At 39.1% G+C, this 27,128-nt stretch overlaps 1 protein-coding gene across 4 annotated transcripts in view; it reads right to left on the reverse strand.

Moving 5' to 3' along the window:
- Positions 1–27,128, reverse strand: part of MYO5A (myosin VA) — a 264,645-nt gene that overhangs the window by 77,582 nt on the left and 159,935 nt on the right. For all 4 annotated transcript variants that reach the window (XM_049904982.1, XM_049904981.1, XM_049904980.1 and 1 more), the window contains exons 17-23: positions 17,678–17,764; positions 17,482–17,590; positions 15,571–15,782; positions 13,982–14,138; positions 9,892–10,131; positions 7,013–7,261; positions 4,256–4,349 (exon numbers count right to left, since the gene is read on the reverse strand). In XM_049904982.1, coding sequence (XP_049760939.1) covers positions 4,256–4,349; positions 7,013–7,261; positions 9,892–10,131; positions 13,982–14,138; positions 15,571–15,782; positions 17,482–17,590; positions 17,678–17,764 — 1,148 coding nt within the window. The remainder of the gene's footprint in view (positions 1–4,255; positions 4,350–7,012; positions 7,262–9,891; positions 10,132–13,981; positions 14,139–15,570; positions 15,783–17,481; positions 17,591–17,677; positions 17,765–27,128) is intronic.

Here is a 27,128-nt window from a genome sequence, read left to right on the forward strand (position 1 = left end):
GCTTTCTCTTTTCCTCTTAATTTTCCTTTCTTCTGGATTCTTTTCTCCACTTTATCCCTTACTTCTGGTCATTTTACAAGGCTTAATTTCAGGTTTTCGTTTCTCTCCTCCATATTATCCCCTTTAATTGGGGCAAGGGGATGGTGTGGAGAAAGGCAGGGAAGCCTCTCTCACCATTATAGTTTTAATGGGTATTTTCAGGTTCATTTCTTATTTTTCTCTAATCTTTGATCTCAGTGTGCTTTCAGAACACCTCTATTTTGAGACGCTAGCTGATACCCGCCCCCCACGTGCCTGTCAATTTGTTGTACTGTCAGGGCTTGTGTGTTGCTGTGATGCTGGAAGCTATGCCCCCGGTATTCAGATACCAGCAGGGTCAACCATGGAGGACAGGTTTCAGCTGAGCTTCCAGACTAAGACAGACTAGGAAGAAGGACCTGGCCGTCTACTTCTGAAAAGCATTAGCCAGTGAAAACCTTATCAATAGCAGTGGAACACTGTCTGATATAGTGCTGGAAGATGAGCCCCCCAGGTTGGAAGGCACTCAAAAGATGACTGGGGAAGAGCTGCCTCCTCAAAGTAGAGTTGACCTTAATGACGTGGATGGAGTCAAGCTTTCGGGACCTTCATTTGCCGATATGGCAGGACCCAAAATGAGAAGAAACAGCTGCAAACATCCATTAATAATCGGAACCTGGAATGTACAAAGTATGAATCTAGGAAAATTGGAAACTGTCAAAAATGAAATGGAACGCATAAACATCGATATCCTAGGCGTTAGTGAGCTGAAATGGACTGGTATTGGCCATTTTGAATGGGACAATCATGTAGTATACTACGCTGGGAATGACAGCTTGAAGAGGAATGGTGTTGCATTCATTGTCAAAAAGAACGTTTCAAGATCTGTCCTGAAGTACAACGCTGTCAGTGATAGGACAATATCCATAGGCCTACAAGAAAGACCAGTTAATACGACTATTATATAATTTATGCACCAACCACTAGGGCCAAAGATGAAGAAATAGCAAGTTTTTATCAGCTGCTGCAGTCTGAAATTGATCGAACATGCAATCAAGATGCATTGATAACTACTGGCGATTGGAATGCGAAAGCTGGAAACAAAGAAGGATCAGTAGTTTGAAATATGGCCTTGGTGATAGAAACAATGCCGTAGATCAAATGACAGAATTTTGCAAGACCAACGACTTCTTCATTCCAAATACCTTCTTTCACCAACATCAATGGCAACTATACACATGGACCTCGCCAGATGGAACACATAGAAATCAAATTGACTACATCTGTGGAAAGAGATGATGGAAAAGCTCAATATCATCAGGCAGAACAAGGCTAGGAGCCGACTGTGGAACAGACCATCAACTGCTCATATGCAAGTTCAAGGTGAAACTGAAGAAAATCAGAGCAAGTCCACGACAGCCAAAATATGACCTTGAGTATATCCCACCTGAATTTAGAGACCATCTCAAGAACAGATTTGACGCATTGAACACTAGTGACCGAAGACCAGACAAGATGTGGAATGACATCAAGGATATTATCCAGGAAGAAAGCAAGAGGTCACTGAAAAGACAGGATAGAAAGAAAAGACCAAGATGGATGTCAGAGGAGACTCTGAAACTTGCTCTTGAGCATTGAGCAGCTAAAGCAAAAGGAAGAATTCATGAAGTAAAAGAACTGAACAGAAGATTTCAAAGGGCCTCTTGAGAAGACAAAATAAAGTATTATAATGACTTGTGCAAAGAGCTGGAGATGGAAAACCAAAAGGGAACAACATGCTTGGCGTTTCTCAAGCTGAAAGAACTGAAGGAAAAATTCAAGCCTTGAGTTGCAATAGTGAAGGATTCCAGGGGGAAAATATTAAATGATGCAGGAAGCATTAAAAGAAGATGGAAGGAATACACAGAGTCATTATACCAAAAAGAATTAGTCAATATTCAACCATTTCAAGAGGTGGCATATGATCAGGAGCCGATGGTACTGAAGGAAGAAGTCCAAGCTGCTCTGAAGGCATTGGCAAAAAACAAGGCTCCAGGAATTGATGGAATATCAATTGAGATGTTTCAACAAACAGATGCAGCACTGGAGGTGCTCACTCGTCTATGCCAAGAAATATGGAAGACAGCTTCCTGGCCAACTGACTGGAAGAGATCCATATTTATGCCTATTCCCAAGAAAGGTGATCCAACCGAATGTGGAAATTATAGGACAATATCATTAATATCACACAGAAGTAAAATTTTGCTGAAGATCATTCAAAAGCAGTAACAGCAGTACTGTTTTATTGATTATGCAAAGGCATTTGACTGTGTGGATCATAACAAACTATGGATAACACTGTGAAGAATGGGAATTCCAGAACACTTCATTGTGCTCATGAGGAACCTGTACATAGATCAAGAGGCAGTTGTTTGGACAGAACAAGGGGATACTGATTGGTTTAAAGTCAGGAAAGGTGTGCATCAGGGTTGTATTCTTTCACCATACCTATTTAATCTGTATGCTGAACAAATAATACGAGAAGCTGGACTATATGAAGAAGAATGGGGCATCAGGATTGGAGGAAGACTCATTAACAACCTGCGTTATGCAGATGACACAACCCTGCTTGCTGAAAGTGAAGAGGACTTGAAGCACTTACTAATGAAGATCCAAGACCACAGCCTTTAGTATGGATTGCACCTCAACATAAAGAAAACAAAAATCCTCACAACTGGACCAATGAGCAACATCATGATAAACGGAGAAAAGACTGAAGTTGTGGAGGATTTCATCTTACTTGGATCCACAATCAACAGCCATGGAAGCAGCAGTCAAGAAATCAAAAGACACATTACATTGGGCAAATCTACTTCAAAGGACCTCTTCAAAGTGTCAAAGAGCAAAGATGTCACCCTGAAGACTAAGGTGCGCCTGACCCAAGCCATGGTATTTTCAATCGCATCATATGCATGTGAAAGCTGGACAATGAATAAGGAAGACTGAAGAAGAGTTGACGCCTTTGAATTGTGGTGTTGGTGAAGAATATTGAATATACCATGGACTGCCAAAAGAATGAACAAATCTGTCTTAGAAGAAGTACAACCAGAATGATCCTTAGAAGCAAGGATGGCGAGACTGCGTCTTACATACTTTGGACATGTTGTCAGGAGGGATCAGTCCCTGGAGAAGGACATCATGCTTGGCAGAGTACAGGGTCAGCGGAAAAGAGGAAGACCCTCAACAGGGTGGATTGACACAGTGGCTGCAACAATGAGCTGAGGCGCAACAACGACTGTAAGGATGGCGCAGGACTGGGCAGTGTTTCGTTCTGTTATGTACAGGGTTGCTATGAGTCGGAACTGAATCAACGGCACCTAACAACAACAACAACAGCTGATACCCAATACTTAACACTCTAACAATTGATTTCATTAATTTGTCTCATAAACAGGTACTTTTCCCCCTCAATTTCCTCTTTATTAATAACACACTATCATTATTTTGAGAACACATCTCAAAACTTTAGAACTTTTTTATTACTTTTGTGAATACTATCTAAAATGATAATATTCTATTAATTCTTTTCACATAATACAACCTAACTCCAACCCATCTCTTCCCTCCGATTTCTACCACTAATTACTGTAGTTCAGATCTATATCTTCTTATCCTGTGTATGTATGCAGGTGGATTCCTTGTAAATGATCTCCATTCTAATCTGTCTGACAAACAGCAAACAGAATTGTCCACATCTAGTTAGTTCTCTATTCAAAAAAAAAAAAAAAAAAAATTTTTTTTTTTTTTTTTAATGTGGCAAATATTGGTTGATCTTGGAAGAATAATACCCACTTGTTCAGCAAAAAAAAAAAATAAAATATATACCAGCATACACACACATGTTAGCTCAAGAATTATTTCTAAATCAATACGAAACTTATAAGCTATGACTGTTAAATCATACATGCAAAACAAATTAATTTTTTAAAAATTACATATGCTATTGCCCGACATTAATTCACAAGTGTAAATAGATAGGCTTGCTTTACAAGTTCACCAATTAATTCGGCCAAATCACCTGGAGCTCCTGCTTTTTAGAACTTTGAATACTTAATGATGACAACCAGTCAGCTACATCCTCAACTTTTAAAAACATTTAAATGCTAAGCAATGTACTTTACGAAACAAGATTGTAACTTACAAAATGTTGGTGTAAAGCTGGTTGGAGTGCAGTAGGCTGGGCCCACAGGAATCTTACCTGTCATCTCCTTAGCCTGCTCCACAATAAGGTGGTTGAGGGTCTCCTTCTCCTGTTTCAGCAAAGTGTTTTCTTCTTTCAGATTTGATACCAGCTGTAAAATGAAACACACCAGCTATAAAATGAAACAATAAACTGAGGTGGCTGTAACAGACAGAGGAAGTCCAATTACTAAGGGTGAAGGCTACACAGACAAGGCTCCCCTGCTTTCACTGTCTCTGTGTCTCATTCTTTGCCTAGTTATGTCTGGTCATCCTTCCAACTTGGCTCAGGCATTACCTCTCCAGAGAGCCTTCCTAGAAACCCCCTCCAATGAGGTATCTCTTCTCTGGGTTACCACAGGACCCTGTGTATGCCTCCTTAAAGCCCTTATACAATTATTTACTTTTTTGTCTTCCTTAATAGAATAGAAATTCCTGGAAGACAAGTATGGCTGTTGTTATTTTACTTTGTATCTTGAGCATTTAGCAAATTGCCTGGCACCTAGCAAGCCATTTGCTCTCAAAGCAATGATCTTGCCTCTTACCTCACAACCTAACACAAAGCTTATGTGTACCCCGGATTCAAATGGAGAGATTATGGAGGTCAAGAAGGATGTGAAGGGCTCTTTAGTTCTGAAAATTCACTAAAGATCATCTGAAGCTCCTTGCTATCTGTCTTGAGGAAGAGAATTTCCCTTTCATTTCCTTTTAACAGTCTTGCAATATTGAGAACCAGTCCTTTTGTTCAATAAGGATTGACCTTTAACTTGGTGGTTCCTGGCTGGATAAGGATTCCTGGGAAGCAAAAATCAAAACCAAAGGCAACTGTGCAATGAATATAATGTACTCAGTTCATCTTTGGAATATAATATGTGCTCGTGATTAGTGAAATTTGAATTCTTTTCTCTACATGTAAGTTCAAGGAACTCCTAAAGCAACGGCTTAAATAAGAGAAAGCTGATGGGCAAACATCCCATCATGTAAGGGCTTCAAAGGCAGGGAACCCAGTGGCTAAGAATCCCTGGTGACAAGGAAAGTTAGATAACAACACTGTACCACAGCAGAAGTCAATCCAGAAGGTGTCCCTTCTCATGGTCCAATCTCTTCCCTCCATACTGATATGGCCTTAACATCCACTCTCAGTAGAGAGGCCTGAGTTCTCTGTGGTCTCAAGAGGAGTTGCTCTTTGTCAGGGGTGTGCAATCACTTGTGATGCTTTTTCAAAATACATATGCATAGCCCACAGCCCCAGAGCTTGGGCACAAGCCCTTTTAAAACTCTCCAGTGGATTTATACACCCCTTGATCAGGCTGGCTGAGAATGTTATTTTCCCAGCCATAAAGCTGGCTATCACAGTGACATTTTCTCATTCCTCCTCTATCACTACCCTTGGTCCAAAGGAACCAATCAATGTTAGCATCCACAGCTACCAGAGCGAAAAGGAGAAGATAACGAAAAGAAAAGAGAAATCTGAATCTGTTCATGTGTATTATTCTACCAAACTAGAATGGCAAGAACTTGTCTATGAAGAAGAAAGGGGATCTCTCACCAAGCTTAAATACTTTGGTTCCACAGACTCAGGAGATTTAATAGAAAAGGAGAGTTCTTAAACACTCATGATTATCCCTTTGAAGGCACATCTGAATTCTGATAGAACAAGCCTGCCATGTCAAATAACAGTACATAATGGCACTGTTATTTCCACACATATAACCCAGGACATCTGCTAGAGGTACAGCAGGAAGTATTTCATCAGGACTCTGAATGCTATGCTAGCATCTCAATTTTAGTGGCCTTACTATACTAACTGAACTGCATCTTAAATCCTCCTGAGGTTCTCACGGCATGTGCTGCCATTATGTTCCAATGTCAGCACCAAATCAAACCAAACACACTGCTGTGGAGTCAATTCTGACTTATAGTGAGCCTGTAGGACAGAGTAGAACTGCCCAATAGGGTTTCCAAGGAGTGGCTGGTGGATTTGAACCACCGGCCTTTTGGTTAGCAGCTGAATGCTTAACCATTGTGCCACCAGGGCTCTGATGTCAGTACAGAAACAGCATAATTGGGATTCTTGCCAGCAGTTACAGCTGACACAGTCAAGTCTGTTTTCATATAAAGATGGCAATACTAGTGGACTCTGAAAATCTATTACGTTTTTCCAGTAAGCCTTATGTTGAGGTACTTTTATAAATGTTTAAGCAACATAGCTCATTAGTGCTTGAGGCCTTGTACTTAATAAAGTTTTGATAAAATTTAATGCAAATTTGTAGTGTGGAAGCACTGGCAAATCTACAAGTGTTTTTGTTGTTATCATGTCTGCACAGTAGCTCTGGGCTTCAGTCAGTCTGCAAGACATTTGGTTTTCTCCTGCTTGGTCTTAACATAGCCTTAATTCAAGTTTCCATAAAGACCCCTACTACCATGTACTGACTGTTCCCTGTTTGACTGGCTTTTTAATCACATGAATTCTACTAAACAAAAAGGAATCTACACTTCATCCAGACCAGCACATTTAAAGAAAAAGTATATATAGTACTTGGCTATTAATTTTCTTCTTAAAATACTGCTTTGGCTCTGTTTTTTTTAGAGTCAAAAGGTTCTACTGAGACACTTGCACTGATCATATGGGAGAAAACGCTTGGGAAACACTTGGAACACCAACTGAATTTTGTATTTCACCTTCAATTAAAACCACCATTGGGCCCAGGGGCTCACACAACACACACTTCCTTTGTGTAGAGAAGAAGATGGGGATATGAACATTTGTTCCCACCTGCTCAGTTTCTTGTCTGTATCTATCTGCACTTTCCTCAATAGATTTTTTCTCTGAATGAGTTTGTTCTAGGTCTTTCCGAAGCTTGGCGATTTCTTCCTGCAGACTGAGGACCCGTTTAGTGGCAACCTTAGCTTCCTCTTCACTTAGCTGAAGGCGATCTAAGTCACTTCGTAGCTTCTCAGTCTCAGTGTTATATACTCCTTCCAGATTGGCCAGCTTCTCCATGAGGCACTTGTACTCTTTGTTCTTTATATACACACAAAAGAAACAATAAATAAATATGCATATCATCAAATGTATTTAGTGAGAAAGCCATGCTTATTCACAGACTTAGCATCGTAGAGTATCTAATCACAATATTAACCACAGCACTTACAATAATACAACTAATACCCTCTTTGTGACAAAAACAGAAGAGAGCGGGCACAATTAATTTTGTTTTCCACAATGAGCAACACAGATGTGATTTTCTTACAGTCACAAGGTGAGTACGTAGTAAGCCCTTATTTTCCTGATTCTTAATCCAGAAATGGACCCCTGGTGATGCAGTGGTTAAGAGCTTAGCTGCTAACCAAAAAGTCAGCAGTTCGAATCCACCAGTTGCTCCTTGGAAATCCTACGGGGCAGTTCTACTCTGTCCTGTAGGGTCGCTATGAGTTGCAATCGGCTCAACAGCAACAGGTTTAATCCAGAAGTGGGGGAATCTATACTTGCTTCTGAAAATAGATCTGAGTGCCACTAAATGCTATGTACTAGCCAGATGGTACATAAAAATGATAATGTGGCCTCGACATCATAAGTTTCCTATAAATCTCTATCTCAAAACCCTCTCTCGGTCTCAGAAAACTTTTTGATGAATCCCATTTCACTCTAATCCCTGTTTTTCCTTGCCCTCATGAGCAATTCTGTATTCTTAATTATCTTTATACCATTTGCATGTGCCAAGCAAGTGAGCTATAATCTCTGCAAACAGACCACAGACTCTTCAGAAGCATAGATCCCATCCTGCTTCTCTTGCCAGATAAAGTGCTTCTCAGCAAAACATCACAGAGACAAAGGGTTCAGGTTCTCATCTGGAAGCTCAGCCCTAATCACTTTTAGATTGAGCCAGTTTTTTGGTACTTCCCTCCTCCCACTCCATATCCACAAATTTTATCCACTTCCTGATATTATTTGTGTACCTATCATTATCCACATATGTTATAATCTCCTTTAAGGGTAAAGACTGTGGTTTACTTATCTTGGTATTCCTTACCATGCTCTACCTTGTAGCATGGAGCTTCGCACATATTAAGAGTCCAGGAAACCTCACATTCCAATTCTTTTAGCTTACTTTTTTAGGTAAAAAATAAAAGCAAAAAATAAAATGTGAGCTATTGTCAATAAGCTTTAAAAAGATAGGTGCCTATAAGGAATACTTTGCAAGTATAGAAGTTTTAGAATACCCTCATTTCAGAGACAAAGGAATAAAATACAAATAAAATAGCATTTATATATACTGGAGCAACGAGGTTCTATGGTTGAGTTCTCTTTGAGCATTAGTATCTTTCAGAGGAAAATATAGAAACAAAGAATTTCAGTCATATTAATTTTGGGTTTAACTCACAGTGGAACATATATTTAAATATGTACCTATTCCTTGCGGACAATGAGACTCATATATTCCTTTTTACTGTGGCTTCCAGGGAACTCAGAACCAAGTTGGTGGTTCGACTTTAATAACTATCTAGAACCCTATATCTTGTATCTTCCCATTTCCCCTGGATTAGTATCTACCCTACTTTTGGTCTCTGCATTTACTATATATTCTTCTCTTTGATTGTACATAAGTTACATCAAATTCTTTGTTGAAGGAAAAAGCTATTTCTCCTATCAATATGCCCCACTCTACCTAGCATGTGTGCTCCACATAAACAAAGGTCCTCAGTAGACATGAGCTGAATACATAAACAAAAGTCCTCAATAGACATTAGCTGAATACATAAACAAAGGTCCTCAACAGACACAACAAGAAATACATATGAAATTTAACAGGCTTTATGAGAAGTTTGTTTTAGAAAATTCTAGTTATTGAAGGCTAATTTATTCATTTTTTATTTTAAAGACAATTAATTACCAAATTATAACTAAGAGAATTAAAAAAACAAACTTAATCCTCCAAATGGCAGTCAACCTGGGCAGACCAGATGATTCATTCAGACCCTCCCCCTGATTGTCTTGACATCAGGGAAGCTAGGAAACATCTTCTGGATGAATAAAACACTGCATAGAATAATGGGACCAACCCATGATGGAAGCCATGGACTGCAGCCAAGAAGTAGGAATTTATAGCAAAGGTGTTGCCACGTAGTAAATGAGGCAACTGCTGCAGGAATCCAACGACTCCTATCACCTGAACTTTTTTTTTTCCTTTTCATTTTTTTCCCCTCTAGGATGCTTATAACATGCTTCTGTTCTTGATTACTGTGTGCCTGTTCTTTCTCCTCTACTTTTCTACCTGACCTTAAGAGCCCACTTAATGTCCCAGTACCTCAGTTTTCTCTTCTGTAAAATAAACATTACGCCACATGCAAATAAATGACAGTGGTCAAAACCTCTGGGAAGCACAAAATATAAACAACTCAATCACAAAGGTTTGAAGGATTAGTATATTTGGCTGTTCATACAATGTCCTCAAAATTCATTTCCTGCCTTACTTAGTCCTTGCAATTATAATCTTACCTATGAGTTTATCATTATTTTCATGTTCATTAGTGCCATTTTTTTCACTTCTTGCTCAAACTGAAGGATAAAGTCAAGGAGAGACAATATTGAAAATAATCCCACCAGATTTCTTCAGGCATGATCTACTTTCAGAGCTCCTGTCTAAAACACACCTGCTCATCAACTTTGCGCTGCAGCTGCATGATCTTGTTCTCCATCCCAATGTGGAGCTTCTTGTAGCGCTCCACAGAGCGGGCCTCAATCTTGAGCTTCTTTAGCTCGCGCTTGGCCATCATTCGCCGGAAGCAGCACTGAAGATAGATGATGGCATGCATGCTCCTCTTGTACTGTTTCTGAGCTAGCCAGCCCCGGACCCACTTCTGAATGATGACTACTTTGTGCTCACGGAGTATCTACAGAGAAGGGTAAAGGCAAGTCATTTCAGACCCTAGACGAGACTCAAGGTTCCATTCTATCAACCTACATCTGGCTAAGAATCTCTACATTACCCAAAGAGAAAGACGCAAAAGTTGAATCAACAATATTATATGAATTACATACATCACAGATATACATGGAGGCATACATTATTTTAAAAAGTGATTTTAAAGGTGGTTTTAGAAAAAATGTGTTACATTCACATGTTGTATATGGTTATAAGCAGAGTACTGACTTGGAAGCTATCTAAATGAAAGACACCAGATTACTAAAGGAGAAAAATCCTAAAAGAAAAGGAAGAAATACATTAGGTTTCTTATTGGTATATGATTCCTGTGGGCAACAGGTGAACCTGGCACCCTGTGAACTACACGCTATTAGAATAAAAGACTCATCCACCACCTTACTGATACCACCTCACCATGCATAGGCCTCTGCATGTGGGGTATTACAAAGGATATTACTGAGCTACTTTTTTTTTCCAGAATCAAAAAGGACACTCCTGTTTGCCCCGTTTGAGGAATACCATTCTATTGAGGATTTCCCATTGTTGTTTCAAATATAGCAGTAAAAGATAAGAGAAATGGGGCTTTAAAAGCAAAGTTACGAGTAAGATTGAGGTCTCAGGGAACATCTAGCTCAATTGGCAGAACATAGTTTATAAAGAAAATGTTCTACATTCTACTTTGGTGAGTAGCATCTGGGGTCTTAAAAGCCCGTTAGTGGCCATCTAAGATGCTCTACTGGTATCACCCCTTTGGGAGCAAGGGAGGATGAAGAAAACTAATGATACAAGGGAAAGATTAGTCCAAAGGACTAATGGACCACCACGGCCTCCACCAGACTAAGTCCAGTACAACTAGATGGTGCCTGGATACCACCACTCTGACAGGGATCACAATCGAGGGTCCTGGACAGAGCTGGAGATAAATGTAGAACAAAATTCCAACTCACAAAAAAAGTCCAGATTTTCCACCCTGACAGAGGCTGGAGAAACCCCAAGAGTATGGTGCCTGGACACCCTTTTAGCTTAGTAATGACAGGCCCATAAAACAAAATGAGACTAAAGGGGAACACCAGCCTAGGGGCAAGGACTAGAAGGCAGGAGGGGACAGGAAAGCTGGTAATAGTGAACCCAAGGTTGAGAAGGGAGAGTGTTGACATGTTGTGGGGTTGTTAACCAATGTCACGAAACAATAACGTGTACTGTTTAATGAGAATCTAGTTTGTTCTGTAAACTTTCATCTTTAAGTACAACAACAAAAAAGATTGAGTGAAACAACCTAATCTTAATTTTGCTCTACACTGTATTTTCTAAATATGCACATGATATTCCCCTGAACTATGAAACAACTTACAACAAAAAGACTGCTTCCTGAGATGGTAAATTTCTAATCACTAAAGACCATCAAGCAGAAATTTATGTGAACATCTTCCAGGAACGATGGAGATGGAATTCTTGAATTTTAAGAAAGGTTGAACTAGAAAAATCTTGAGGCACTTCTAAGTCTCTCTATGATTTTATAAAATAAAATGATATAATTTGTGATGTAAATGATGTTTAAATGTATACATTTGATTAAATTTTTATTAGTGATTCTTACAAATGGATGAAGTGTATTTCCCATGAAAGTTCTTACATAAAAATCTCTGAAATCATCTATTACAACAGACAGTAGTTTAATAGAGCCATTAAAAGAATAGTTCTTATTTTTAAGTTATATACCTGAGACAAACAATGAAAAAAATGTGTCATCCTAAAGTGGCATTTAGGAAATAAGTGGTTAAAATTTAAACCAGCAAATATAAAATAAGTATGTTTAGGAGACCTGGTCAGTTTAGGAGACCCTCGGCCAGCTCATGCCTGCGTTTTTTGGCTGTTTTCCTGAGGTGCAGGCAGTCTTCGGTTCTCGTGAAGTACAGTCACTGTGCCTTACGCTGCAGTGAGGCCAGACACTACGAGCTCTCTCTCTCTGGACAGCACAGTCCCAAGAGAGGCCCTTTTCTTATCCAGATGGCTAATAAGCAATGGGATGAGATGCAAGAATGGCAAACTGAAGGCTTTCAGACTTTAAAACTCAAGCAGCACACAGTGACAAGGCTATTAATAACAAATTTCCCGTTCCATTTCCTTCTCTATTTCCCCATCTAACTTCAGACATTGGTCCATTTCTATAATTTCAGTCAAATGGAAACAGTACATAATTAGAGCTTCCATTCTGAATTACATTTCCATCAGGGAGTCAGGACATTAAAGAATACCTATTCTTCCTTTAAGACTCTCAAGCCCCAAGAAGGGCCACCTTGGACCTGAAACACAGCTAAAAGGAGCATAAAGGGATGGCTGTTTGCCTCCTGAACAAGCCTCTCACTGGTCACCCCCACAAGTGCCCAGTGACAGGGGAGTCTGAGCCAGTCAGAGACTGCTATTGCCAACCCAATGGCCCCCAGAGGAAAACAGAAAGGTAAGCAGGTGTAGCTCAAAGGACAGGTTTAAGGCCTTGCCCTCCTCTGAAAGCATGTGCTTGTATAGAAAGAGCACCAGACTATAAAGCAGGCATGAGCAGAAAGAGCTGTAGTAGCTATCCTCAAATTTTTTTCAAAACAGCTATTAAATATGCTCATTCAAGCCTCAATAGTTTTATAATTTTTTTGTTATGTTTAAAATTATTACAAATTAAAAATAACTGAATAAAAGAATCAGGTCAAGTCACGTCCATGTACAATCACATGATTAGTGATCCATCCCCAAGTCACCTATTGAACCTCCTTCTAACAGTGATGCCCAAGAACTCTCAAATCCAGACTGCATGTTTATGGTTTGTTATGAACATATTCCACAGGCAAGATGCAAAACCTTGCCAAAAGGAAAGAAAGAAAAGGCTTTCATCAACTGGAGTCATACCCTGTCACAGCTGATGATTAAGATTCATATGGAAAATCATGTTGATTACTGCTAACTAAAAAGATTATTGGTCACAATTGCTGGAGTAGCATATCCTAGGCAAAACAATTTTAACTACCTAATGTTGTAATTTATTTCCTTTTACCACAGTAAATTCTTTCAAGGTTGTCTCATTCTTGGAACAACTTCCCACCCATCTGTCATACAGTCTTCCTATTCAAAGCTCACCATGGGAGGCTAAATAACGGCCCCCAAAGATACCAAGTCCTAATCCCTGGAACCTTTAAATGTTCTTTTACACATCTGCAAGGTCTTTGCAGATCTGATTTGATTAAAGATCCTGAGATGGGGAGATTATCCTAAAATATATGGGTGGGCCTAAATACCCTAACAAGTGTTCTTATAAGAGACAGACAGAATAGGAGAAATCAGATACACAAAGGAGAAGGTGATGTAAAGAAAGAGGCAAAAACTGGAGTGATGAGGCCACAAGCCCAGGGATGCTGGCAGCCATAAGAAGCTGGAAGAGGCAAAGAGCGGATTCTTTCCTAGAGCCTCCAGGGTGAACACGCCACTGCCTGCACCTTAATTTCAGGACAGTGATACTGATTTTGAACTTCCGGCCTCTAGAACTGTGAGAATAAATTTCTGTTGTTTTACGCCACCAAGTTTGTGGTAGTTTGTTATAGCAGTCACAGGACGCTAATATACTTTTTCAAACTACCCAGACAAGGAAAAAAGGAGGTAAATTTTATTTTACATTATCTCGTTAATACATGTATTTTATTATTAAATATTTATTTTAACCATTGGTTGTATCCATATGGCTCCTATGTCCATGGTACCCCTGCGGTTCGTTGCACAGAGATTTGATTAATATTGATGGAATGAATAAATGAAGTTGGAAAATAATATCTCACCTTGCGATACCTATTTCTAGCCAGGTAGCCTCGCAAATAAGACTGAAGAACGATAGTGGCAGCTCGTCTAATCTTGTACATCCTGCAGGCCACATACATGCGCCAATACTTCTGAATGATGGTTGCTGCCTTGGTTCTGCGAAGAAACGTAGCATAGCTGGCCAAAGTAAACAATGACGATTGTTAGTAAACAAAAAACCCCAGGAATACATTTCGTAGAGACTTAGAGTGTCATGTACATTAAATCAAAATTTATACGTATTTATATTTTCATGGAAACCCTGGTGGCAAAGTAGTTAAGTGTTACAGCTGCTAACCAAAAGGTCGGCAGTTTGAATCCACCAGCAACTCCTTAGAAACTGTGTAGGACAGTTCTACTCTGTCCTATAGGGTCACTATGAGTCAGAATCGACTCGATTGCAATGGGTTTTGTTTTTGTTTTTTCTATTTGCATAGGAATTTATAGCTTCCCAAAGTATTTTTACATTCACTATCTCATTTGAGCTTCTGTAGCCCTGAAAAGTGGGATGTCCCATATTATCCACATTTTATGATAAAGAAAGTAAAGCCCAGAAAAGTTTATTCTTTGTAGGATGGTGTTCCTTCTATTATCCCAGGCTATGTCCCCTTTACATAGTACTCCAGATGTGTACAATAATCCTATATTACTGTATCACCAGCTTTCTTAAATCTAGCCATCATTCATGTACAATATTTTTTTCCTTAATCTGTTTGGGTATAAATTAATCATTAATTTCTGCCAATATGCATAAATTGCAATTATCCTAATATGTAATCACATCTAGTGCAAGTCTCTTCTGGATCTTCTCAGCTAACAGCTTCCCAAAACTCCTGCTTAATTTACACATAATTTCTTCAAGTACAAAAAAATAAAGAACACTGAGGACATGAGTAGGCAGTAATTTCTTCTTTTTTTTTTTTTGCCAGCTCAAGTTTTTGCAGGTGTACAGCTTATTGACAGCAATTACAATAATTGGCTGTGCAACCCTGCCCTCAATCGATGTGATTTTTCCATCACCATTAACCCCCCTTTTCTCTGTCCTTTCCATCCCTGGTAACCCCTAATAAACTTTGTTCTGTATACACTTGCCTATTCTTGTCTTTTTATATAAGTGAGGTCATACGGTATCTGTCTTTTGTGATTAGCTTATTTCACTCAGCATAATCTTTTCAAGCTCCTTCCATACTGCAGCATGTATTAAGACTTCACTTTTCCTATTGGCTGAGTAGTATTCCACTGTATGTATGTACCACATTTTATCCGTTCACCTGCTGATGGACATTTAGGTTGTTTCTACTTTTTGGCTATTGTGAATGGTGCTGCAATGAACACTGGTATTCAAGTCTCTTTTTGAGTTGCTGCTTTCATCTTTTTTTCTGAGAACGAATTGGAATCATTCCTAAGACTGAGTGCAATTTTATTCTATTTAACGGTTTTGTGAGTCAATTTGTTAGCTCTTGAAATTAAGAAGGGGTGAAGTAGGGTGACAACTCAAAACTGTTCCAGGTTGGACAATAAGTTATATGGGCAACATAATCTTGAGGGCTGTAAGCCACAGTGGACTTACCACCGAGCCTGATAGCCTCGCACGTATCTCTGCACAGTAATGGCTGCCTTCCGCATGCGCAAGTACTTCTTCCGCAGCAGCCACCCCCGAATCGTCTTCTGGATCCAGATGCAGGCAGCCCTCAGCTTGTCTGTCCTCAATTTTTCTAGATAGGCTACTTGACCGGCACGGAAAAAGATCTTGGTCTTACCAAACTGGTATTTGTCCTTGTCCTATTGTCGGAAGAAATCGTATACTCAGAAGTAGAAATAATGTCATATAAATAAAAATTTAGAAGAGATAAAAATGACTAAAAGCAGAATCAGTGAAGGCATGAATCTATTAACTAAAACTTGAGCTACATCGCAATTAATTATTGGAGCCAGATTTTTGATCCTATGCAAGTTGAGCAAACTAGAGGGATTTAAAGGAAAATTGAAGTTTAAGAGTTATTTTCCAGAATTATTCTACCTGGAATTATTATATGAGGCCAAAAACTCAGTTGTGGGTCATAGGCAGTTATTATTTGCTTGTTTGTATTTTAAACATCTTAAGGAAATGGAGATGCTGACACTCCCTCAGACTGACCCAGGCTGTAAGGGTTACATCAGGCTGTATAATCCATGAAAAAGCTGAAGGACAAAAATGTGAATATAAAGAATAAGATAGGAGGAAACACGCACACACACACACACACACACACACACAAATCAAAACAGAAAAAGCAAAAACAAAAAACTGTGGGCATTCATATTAATAGTTAAGTTTCTCAGCAATCATCTTTTGGGTTTATCAACAGTATTTGAAGACAAAAAACCCTATATTGTGTAAAATCCTTCTACAAATTTCAAAACTCCCTTTAAAAAATATTTTATATTGCTCATTGCCATCTGATCCTCATCAGAAATGAGCAGTAACCACAGAAACACATGCTATTTCTGGTCAGTTACATTGTAATCCACCTCATCTAGAAGTATACAAGTTATTAACCATTCCCATACCAAAAGAAGAGTTGGATTTTCTTATAATAATGACTGACCTGAAATTCTAAGTAGAGAAAATCACTTTACACTGTAAGCAGGTATCTCCTACTTCCTACACGAAACCAGAAAATCAGAAATCTCCACATATGTAAAAAACTACAATTACTTCAATACAAAGTCAATAAAATTTACACAAGAACCCTAGCTGGAGATCTACAAAGAGCTAGAAAGCAACTCTCTTTCTTCTCCTCTCTCTGTCCTTGTCCCAGCTCCACCTCACCCTCCTCAGCTCTACTCCACACCAACCCTGAACTCCTTTCAGTTAGCACCTAAGCATTTAAACACTGTGCCATCAGGGCTCTTTTTATACTTAAGTACTGTGCCATCGAGTCGGTTCTGACTCACAGCAACCCCATGCACAACAGAACACTGCCCAATCCTGTGCCATCGTCACAATCGTTAGGCTTGAACCCATTGTTGCAGCCACTGTGTCAATTCATCTCATTGAGGGCCTTCCTCTTTTTTGTTGACCCTCTACTCTACCAAGCATGATGTCCTTCTCCAGGGACGGATCCCTCCTGATAACATGTCCAAAGTATGTGAGACGTAGTCTCATCATCCTTGCTTCTAAGGAGCATTCTGGCTGTTAAGTGCGTACTAGATAAAAATTTATTCATAATGATCAAACTCATAAGAATATTTCTCAAGTCTGGGTCAGGCCTCGTAATCCTGCTTGCTGATGTTGGACCATCATCCTCACTAGTCCTTGTATCCTAAACACAGTGAGCTTCGACTCCTCAGACAGTGTACTCCAAACCCCCACCCTTACTCCCCAGATAATCTACATCAGTGATATTTTACATGGAAGCCCCAAGACTTTCAAAAGTCAGAACTACAAGGCCTTTGGCCAACATCTGCTCAGATAAAGGTAAGCTAAAACCATTCCTACCAGTATCAGCTTCTCTAACACATTCTTGCATGTTTGCATTCTGTCATTCAGCACATCTTTTTGCTTCATCAGGACACGGTAGCGGCTGAAAAATTCTTGGTAAGTCCACCTATAAAAAGAAACTCATATCAGCTTATTTAAGGAACTACAGCACCCTCCCACTAGGAGCCCTCATATTTAAAAATGCCAGGCTTACCGTGACGGGAAACCTGCTGCACTGATTCGAATAGTTTCGAGGACACCACATGCTCTCAGTTGCTGCACTGCCCTCTTCTCATCAAATCTACACATAAAACCAAAAATCATGAATACTCGAAGAAGCCTGGCTATAGCCACGAATTACTCTCCTCTGCTGCCCAGATATTAAATGATTGTGGAAGGAGCCAAATGTGTGACTTAGAAAAGCACTCAAAAGTTGGAGCAGTGATCAAAATGGTAAACTGCATGTAGAGTGGAGAGCAGACAATTAGCAGTAAAAATAAAGAGTTGCAACACAGGGCCAAGATGGCAGAATACCCAGACGCTTCCTGCGATCCCTTTTACATCAAAGACCTGAAAAAACAAGTGAAATGATTATATTTATGACAAGCTAGGCGCCCTGAACATCAAAGGCAAAGTTAGAAAATGAACTGAGTGGCAGGGGGAAGGAAGACAGTTCAGAAGTGGAGAGGAGTTACCAGACCTGAACCTCCATGATCCCTCAAGCACCACTTCTCGAAGCAGCTGCAACAGGCTGTGGTAGTGTTCGGCCGCAGTTTCCTCAGGAGAGGCAGCCAGCTGCACAGTCTACTCACACCTCCAGAACCAGAGAAGAACAGCGCTCTTGACAAAAGCTAAGTACTTGCATATATTTTACCGTACCCCCAGCCCCCATGCCAGCTTCGGTGGCTGTTAATTTCCCTGGGTCTGAGATAGGCCCTGTTGAGCGCCCAGAGCCATCCTCCTGGCCTTGAAGCAGGAATCAACTCACAAGAGGGGGAAAAGATAACGTGCCAGCTCCACTAACCAGGAGAGCTCAGGACAGAAGCAGGTCCTGTCCAGACATCAAGGGTCGGTGGACTTTGAATAATGTTCCCAGCTGCATGAACCTGTGTGGGCCTATTTCAGGAGAACAGGCCCTCGTTGGCACACTACAACCATATTGGCTGTGCGGTGAAGAGGTAGTTTTATATCTGACACTGCTTTGCCTATTAAACAGGGTCCTCACCTACCCATATCAGGGGCCTAAGGACTGGTGGCTCCACTCAGGTCACCCAGCCACCTGTGACAGGGGTCCAAGGATAACTAGTACCTCCCAGTCCTTACAAACAAAAGCATTGGGTGCCCATGGTCCATCTGTAGAACGTACCCATCTGTATGCTCTAGGGAATAGGGACACGCCTTCCTCATAGACATTGGGGGATGATTTTCAGCCCCCTGCCTTCTTCAGACCATGACCTCCTGCTGCACCAGATACCAGAACCTACACCAATCACCCCTGACCCTCTAAGACTGTACGACAGAGCCTGTACCACACACCTGATGGTTAGCTACCTGGAAACCTGAGCTGAATTCATAGAAGAAAAGTGAATGGACCCCTAGACTGATATACCTGATAACAACTCTAGCCATCTGGGGACAGGACGTCAGAGCTCCCAAGGTGAAAATAATCAAGCTAGCTCACTCAAGCAACCCATTTGGACATATAAAAACAAAACAAAGCAAGAAGCTACGACACAGTAAGCAAACATAAAATAAATTAATACAATACCTTATAAATGGCTTGAAGACAACAGTCAATATCAAGTCACATAAAGAAACAGACCATGATCACCTCAACAAGCTCTCAAAACAAAGAATCCAGGGATCCTCTAGATGAAAGTGCAGTCCTGGAATTACCAGAGGCCAAATACAAAAAATTAATATACAGAACCCTTCAAGACATCAGGAAGGAAATAAGGCAATACGCAGAACAAGCCAAGGAACACAGAGATAAAGTAGTTGAAGAAATTAAAATCTTTATTCAAGAACATAATGAAAAATTTAATAAGGTGGAAAAATCCATAGAGACACAGCAATCAGAAAATCAGAAGATTAACAATAAAATTCCAGAACAGGACAACTCATTAGAAAGTCAGGGGAGCAGAACTGAGCAAGTGGAAGGCAGAACTGGTGAGCTTGAAGACAAAGCACTTGGCAGCAATATATTTGAAGAAAAATCAGGTAAAAGAATTTCAAAAAATGAAGAAAACTTAAGAATCATGTGGGACTCTATCAAGACAAATAATCTATGAGTGATCGGAGTTCCAGAACAGGGAGAGACAACAGAAAATATAGAGAGAATTGTTGAAGATATGTTGGCAGAAAACTTCCCCGATATCGTGAAAGATGACAAGATACCTATCCAAGATGCTCATCAAACTGCACATAAGGTAGATTTCAAAAAAAAAGTCACCAAGACATATTATAATCAAACTTGCCAAAATCAAAGGTCAAGAGAAAATTTTAAGAGAGGCTATGGATAAATGAACAGTCACCTACAAAAGACAGTCAATAAGAAAAAGCTCGGACTATTCGGCAGGAACATACAGGCAAGAAGGCAATGGGACGGCTTATATAAAACAAGGAAAAAAACTGCCAGCCAGCTAAGACTCATATATCAAGCAAAACTGTCTCTCAAATATTCAGGTGAAATTAGGACATTTCCAGATAGACAGAAGTTTAGGGAAATTGTAAAAACCAAATCAAAACTACAAGAAATACTAAGGGGAATCCTTTGGTTAGAAGATCAATAATATCAGGTATCAACTCAAGACTAGAACACTGGACAGAGCAATCAGAGGTCAGCCTAGACAGGGAAATCACAAAAATAAATCAAGATTAAAAAAATGCTAATGACAGAAAAGTAGCGATGTTATTACATAACAGAAGGCAGCATTAAAACAATAAAAAGAGACTAAGAAATGCAGTCACAGATCTTTCATATGTAGAGGAAGACAAGGCGATATAAAGAAATAAAACCTAGGTTTAAACTTAGAAAAACAGGGTTAATTATTAAGGTAACAACAAAGGAGACTAACTACCCTACTCACCAAAATAAAATACAGGAAAAATATAGAGGCTCAGCAGACATAAAATCAACAACAATGAATAAGAGGAAAAGGCAATATATAAAGATGAACTAGTCAGCACAAAACATTAAGTGGGAAAAAGAAACTCAACAGCAGACAAAAAAAGATATCAAAATGATAGCACTAAATTCATGCCTATCTATAATTATGCTGAATGTAAATGGACTAAATACACCCATAAAGAGACAGAGAGTGGCAGAATGGATAAAAAAACATAATCCATCTACATGCTGTCCACAAGAGACACACCTTAGACTTACAGACACAAACAAACTAAAACTCAAAGGATGGAAAAAAATATATCAAGCAAACAACAATCAAAAAAGAACATGAGTGCCAGTATTAATTACTGACAAAATAGACTTTAAAGTGAAACCCATCATAAAGGATAAGGAAGGACACTATATAATGATTAAAGGGACAATACACCAAGAAGATATAACCATATTAAATATTTATGTACCCATTGACAGAGCTGCAACATATATAAAACAAACTCTAACAGCACTGAAAAGTGAGATGGACAGCTCCACAATTACAGTAGAAGACTATAACACACCACTTTTGGTGAAGGACAGGACATTCAGAAAGAAGCTCAATAAAGACACGGACGATCTAAATGCTGCAATCAACCAACTTGACCGCATAGGCGTATATAGAACACTCCACCCAACGAGAGCCAAGTATACTTTCTTTTCTCATGCACATGGAACATTCTCTAGAATAGACCATATATTAGGTCATTAAGCAAGCCACAGCAGAATCCAAAACATCGAAATATTATAAAGCATCTTCTCTGATCATACGGTCACAAAAGTAGAAATCAGAAACAGAAAAGCAGGGAAAAGAAATTAAATACTTGGAAACTGTACAATACCCTGCTCAAAAACGACTGGGTCACAGGAGACATTAAGGATGGAATAAAGAATAAAGAAATTCACAGAATCCAATGAGAATAAAAACACTTCCTATCAGAACCTTTGGGACACAGCGAAAGCAGCGCTCAGAGGTTAATTTATATCAATAAAAACACACATCCAAAAAGAAATGGCCAATATCAAAGAATTATCCCTACAACTTGAACAAATAGAAAGAGAGCAACAAAAGAAAGCCACAGGCACCAGAAGAAAACAAATAATAAAAATTAAAGCAGAATTAAATGAAATAGAAAAACAATTGAAAGAGGCAACAAGACCAAAAGCTAGTTCTTTGAAAAAATTAACAAAACTGATAAACCACTGGCAAAACTGACAAAAGAAAAACAGATAAGGAAGCAAATAACCCGAATAAGAAATGAGATGGGCGATATTACAACAGACCCAACTGAAATTAAAAGAATCAAATCAGATTACTACTAAAAATTGTACTTTAACAAATTTGAAAACCTAGAAGAAATGGATGAACTCCTAGAAACACACTACCTACCTAAAATTAACACAAACAGAGGTAGAATAACTAAACAGACCCATAACAAAAGAAGAGATTGAAAAGGTAATCCAGAAACTCCCAATAAAAAAAAGCCCTGGCCGTGATGGCTTCCCTACAGAGCTCTATCAAACTTTCAGAGAAGAGTTAACACCACTACTACTGAAGGTATTTCAGAACATAAAAAAAGGACAGAATACTCCCAAACTCATTCTATGAAGCCAGCATATCCTTGATAACAAAACCACAAGAAAATTATAGACCTATATCCCTCATGAACTTAGGTGTACAAGTCCTCAACAAAATTCTAGCCAATAGAATTCAACAAAATATAAAAAAAAAAAATTCACCATGACCAAGTGGGATTCATACCAGGTTTGCAGGGATAGTTCAACATTAGAAAAACAATTAATGTAATCCAGCATATAAATGAAACAAAAGAGAGGAACCACATGATTTTATCAATTGATGCAGAAAAGGCATTTGACAAAGTTCAACACTCATTCATGATAAAAACTCTCAGCAAAATAGAAGTAGAAGGAAAATTCCTCAATATAATAAAGGGCATTTATACAAAGCCAACAGCCAACATCATCCTAAAGGAGGAGAATCTGAAAGCATTCCCACTGAGAATGGGAACCAGACAAGAATGCCCTTTATCACCATTCTTATTCAACACTGTGCTGGAAATCCTAGCCAGAGCGATTAGGGTAGATAAAGAAATAAAGGGCATCCAGATTAGCAAGGAAGAAGTAAAAGTATCTCTATTTGCAGATGACATGATCTTATACACAGAAAACCCTAAGGAATGCTCAAGAAAACTACTGAAACTAATAGAAGAGTGCAGCAGAGAATCAGGATACAAGGTAAACATACAAAAATCTGTTGGATTCCTCTATACCAACAAAAAGAACATCGAAGAGGAAATCATCAAATCAATACCATTTACAGTAGCCCCAAAGAAGATAAAATACTTAGGAATAAATCTTAGCAGAGATGTAAAAGACTTATGCAAAGAAAACTACAAAACACTGCTGCAAGAAACCAAAAGAGACCTGCATAAGTGGAAAAATATACCTTGCTCATGGATAGGAAGGCTTAACATTGTAAAAATGTCTATTCTACCAAAAGCGATCCATAGATTTAATGCAATTCCGAACCAAATTCCAACAACATTCTTTAATAAGATGGAGAAACAAATCACCAACTTCATATGGAAGGGAAAGAGGCCCCGGATAAGTAAAGCATTACTGTCAGTGAAGAACAAAGTGTCAGGCCTTACTCTGCCTGATTTTAGAGCGTATTATACTGCCACAGTAGTCAAAACACCCTGGTACTGGTACAACAACAGACGCATTGACCAGTGGAACGGAATTGAGAATCCAGACATAAACCCATCCACATATGTGCAGTTGATATCTGACAAAGGCCCCAAAACAGTTAAATGGGGAAAAGATGGTCTTTTAAACAAATAGTGCTGGCATAACTGGATATCTATCTTAAAAAAAATGAAACTAGGCCCATACCTTACACTATGAACAAAAACTAACAAAATGGATCAAAGACCTAAGTAGAAAATCTAAAACAATAAAGATCATGGAAGAAAAAGTAGGGACAATGTTAGGAGCCCTAATTCATGGCATAAACAGTATACAAAACATTACTAACAATGCAGAAGAGAAACTAGATAACTGAGAGATCCTAAAAACCAAACACCTATGCTCATCCAAAGACTTCACCAAAAGAGTAAAAAGATTACCTACAGACTGGGAAAAACGTTTTACCTATGACATTTCTGATCAGCGTCTGATCTCTAAAATTTACATGATATTGCAAAAACTCTACTACAAAAAGACAAATGACCCAATTAAAAAATGTGCAAAGGATATGAACAGGCACGTCACTACAGAAGACATTCAGGAAGCTAACGGATACATGACAAAATGCTCACAATCATTAGCCATTAGAGAAATACAAATTAAAACTACAATGAGATTCCATCACTCCAAGAAGGCTGGCATTAATCCAAAAAACACGAAATAATAAATGTTGGAGAGGTTGTGGAGAGACTGGAACACTTATATATTGCTGGTGGGAATGTAAAATGATACAACCACTTTGGAAATTGATTTGATCCTTCCTTAAAAATCTAGAATTACTATACAATTCAGCAATCCCACTCCCTGGAATATATCCTAGAGAATCAAGAGTCTTTACACGAACAGATATATGCACACCCATGTTCACCTCAGCACTGTTTATAATAGCAAAAAGATGGAAGCAACCAAAGTGCCCATCAACGTTTGAATGGATCAATAAATTATGGTATATTCACACAATGGACTATAATGATGAATCTGTGAAACATTTCTTAACATGGAGGAATCTGGAAGGCATTAGGCTGAGTGAAATTAGTTGCAAAAGGACAAATATTGTATAAAACCACTATTATAAGAACTGGAGCATCAGTTTAAACAGAGAAGAAAATATTGTTTGATGGTTACGAGAGTGGGGAGGTAGGTAGGGAGAGAGAGGGGTTTTCACTAATGAGATAGTAGATAAGAGGTACTTTAGGTGAAGGGAAAGACAACACACAATACAGGAGAAGTCAGCACAACTGGACTAAACTAAAAGCAAAGAAGTTTTCTGAATAATCTGAATGCTTCAAAGGCCAGCAGGGGTGGGGGTTTGGAGACCATGGTTTCAGGGGACATCTAAGTCAATTGGCATAATAAAATCTATTAAGAAAACATTCTGCATCCTGCTTTGGAGAGTGGTGTCTGGGGTCTTAAACGCTAGCAACCAGCCATGTAAGATGCATCAACTGGTTTCAACCCACCTGGAGCAAAGGAAAATGAAGAACACCAAAGACACAAGGTCTTTGTGAGCCCAAGAGACAACAAGGGCCATATAAACCAGAGACTACATCAGCCTGAGACCAGCAGAACCAGACGGTGCCTGGGTACAACTGATGATTGCCCTGAGAGGGAACACAACAGAGAACCCACGAGGGAGCATGAGAGCAGTGGGATGCAGACCTCAAATACTCACAAAAAGAGCAGACTTAATGTTCTGACTGAGACTAGAAGGACCCCGGAGGTCATGGTTCCCAGACCTTCTGTTAGCCCAAGACAGGAACCATTCCCAAAGCCAACTCTTCAGACAGGGATTGGACTGGACTATGAGATAGAAAATGATACCGATGAAGAGTAAGCTTCTTGGACCAAGTAGACACATGAGAATATTTTGTCATCTCCTGTCTGGAGGGGAGATGAGAGGGTACAGGGGGTCAGAAGCTGGCTGAATTGACATGAAAATAGAAAAGTGGAGGGAAGGAGTATGCTGTCTCATTACGGGGACAGCAATTAGGAGAATATAGCAGGGTGTATATACATTTTTGCATGAGAGACTGACTCAATTTGTAAACTTTCAGTTAAAGCACAATAAAAATTATTAAAAAAAAAAATAAAGAGCCATAAAGATTACCTGTACTTTACACCACAGGCTCAAAAGAAATACCTGTGAGCATATTTTAAAAAATGAAATTTCTCTGTACTTTGCCAATAGTTGTTACATGGCTTGGCCTCAGAAGGCACTCTGAGAATCCTTCAGGTCACTACATGTAGCTGCATTAGGATAAAGATTGGCCGGCCCCGGAGATTTCACTAACAAGATGGACAAATTAACATGAAAGCTGAGACTCAAACAGAGACTTGTATGCCAGTGCTCCCTGCAGCACTATTCACAATAGCCAAAAGTTGGAAACAACCTAAATGACCATCAACAGATGAATGGATAAACAAAATGTGGTACATACATACAATGGAATAATACTCAGCCAGGAGGAGAAATGAAGTCTTGATAGTTCTGTAGTATGGATGGAGCTTGAGGACATTATGCTGAGTGAAATAAGTCAATTACAAAGGGACAAATATTGTATGACTTCACTTATATAAAAACATAAGAATATACAAATGCAAATGTATGGACACCAAAATTTATTAATGGTTACCAGGGGTGGAATGGAGGGGGTAAAGGGGAATTATTGCTTATGGAGTACTGAGATTCAGTGATGGGAAAAATGCACTGATTAAAGGTAAGGTTATACAGCCAATTATTGCAATTATTTTAAGTAAGTTTTACACCTGTAAAAAGTTGAACTGGCAAAAGTTGTGTTATAGATATATTTATAGCAATAAAAAAAAAAAAAAAAAGAGTAGCTGCTGAAGCTGCTTATGTACAACCAAACACCTCATGGGATTTGGTTCCTTGGTGTGGAGGCTTAGTGTCACGGTCTCATGGGACATCCCAATTAATTGGCTTAATAATGTGTTTAGTGCTTCTGTTCTATCCCTGGTTCACTGCATAGTGCCTGGGGTCTTAAAACACTTGCAAGTGGCCATCTGAGGCACAACAATTGTCTCTATTCACCTGGAGCAACAGAGGAAGAAGGAGAGTCAGGAACAGGAGGAGGATATGGAATGTGTGACTGTCTCTACAAACAACAGTCTCCTTTGCCATGAGGCCAGAAGAACTGAATGGTGTCCAGCCACCATTACCGAACATTATGATCAAAGAGTTCATAGAAGAATCCTGATCAAAAGGGGGAAAATACAGAAGAGAATTTCAAATTCTCATGGACTATAGACTTTCTGGGGCCATGAAGGGTAGATAAACCTCTGAAACTATTGCCCTGAGATAATCTTCAACATTAAACCAAAAATATCCCTTGAAGTCTTCTTAAACTGAACAATAGTTTAGCTTAACTGGTAAGAAAAAAAAAAAAAGTCTGCCTTGAGCATTACGCTCTTTAAGAACTATCTATATGGGATCAAACTGACAATAGCAACTCAAAAGATCAGATAGGAACCTCAGGAGGCAGTGAGTTTGTGTTAATGGGAAAGAAAACAACTCAGAAAAGGAGGGTGAGAATGGTTGTACACCTCGAAGAATGTAATCAATATCTCTAAATTGTACATGTAGAAACTTGAGTTGCTGTTTTTGCTGTGCATATTCTCAGCAACAAAAATAAATCACTGAAAATGTGACAAATTAAAATATGCCCCATTTGTTTAATTTTTTAAAAATTGCTGGCCCCCAGACTATCTGTTA

This window comes from Elephas maximus, chromosome 12, assembly GCF_024166365.1.
Source record: "Elephas maximus indicus isolate mEleMax1 chromosome 12, mEleMax1 primary haplotype, whole genome shotgun sequence".
Lineage (NCBI taxonomy): Eukaryota > Metazoa > Chordata > Mammalia > Proboscidea > Elephantidae > Elephas > Elephas maximus.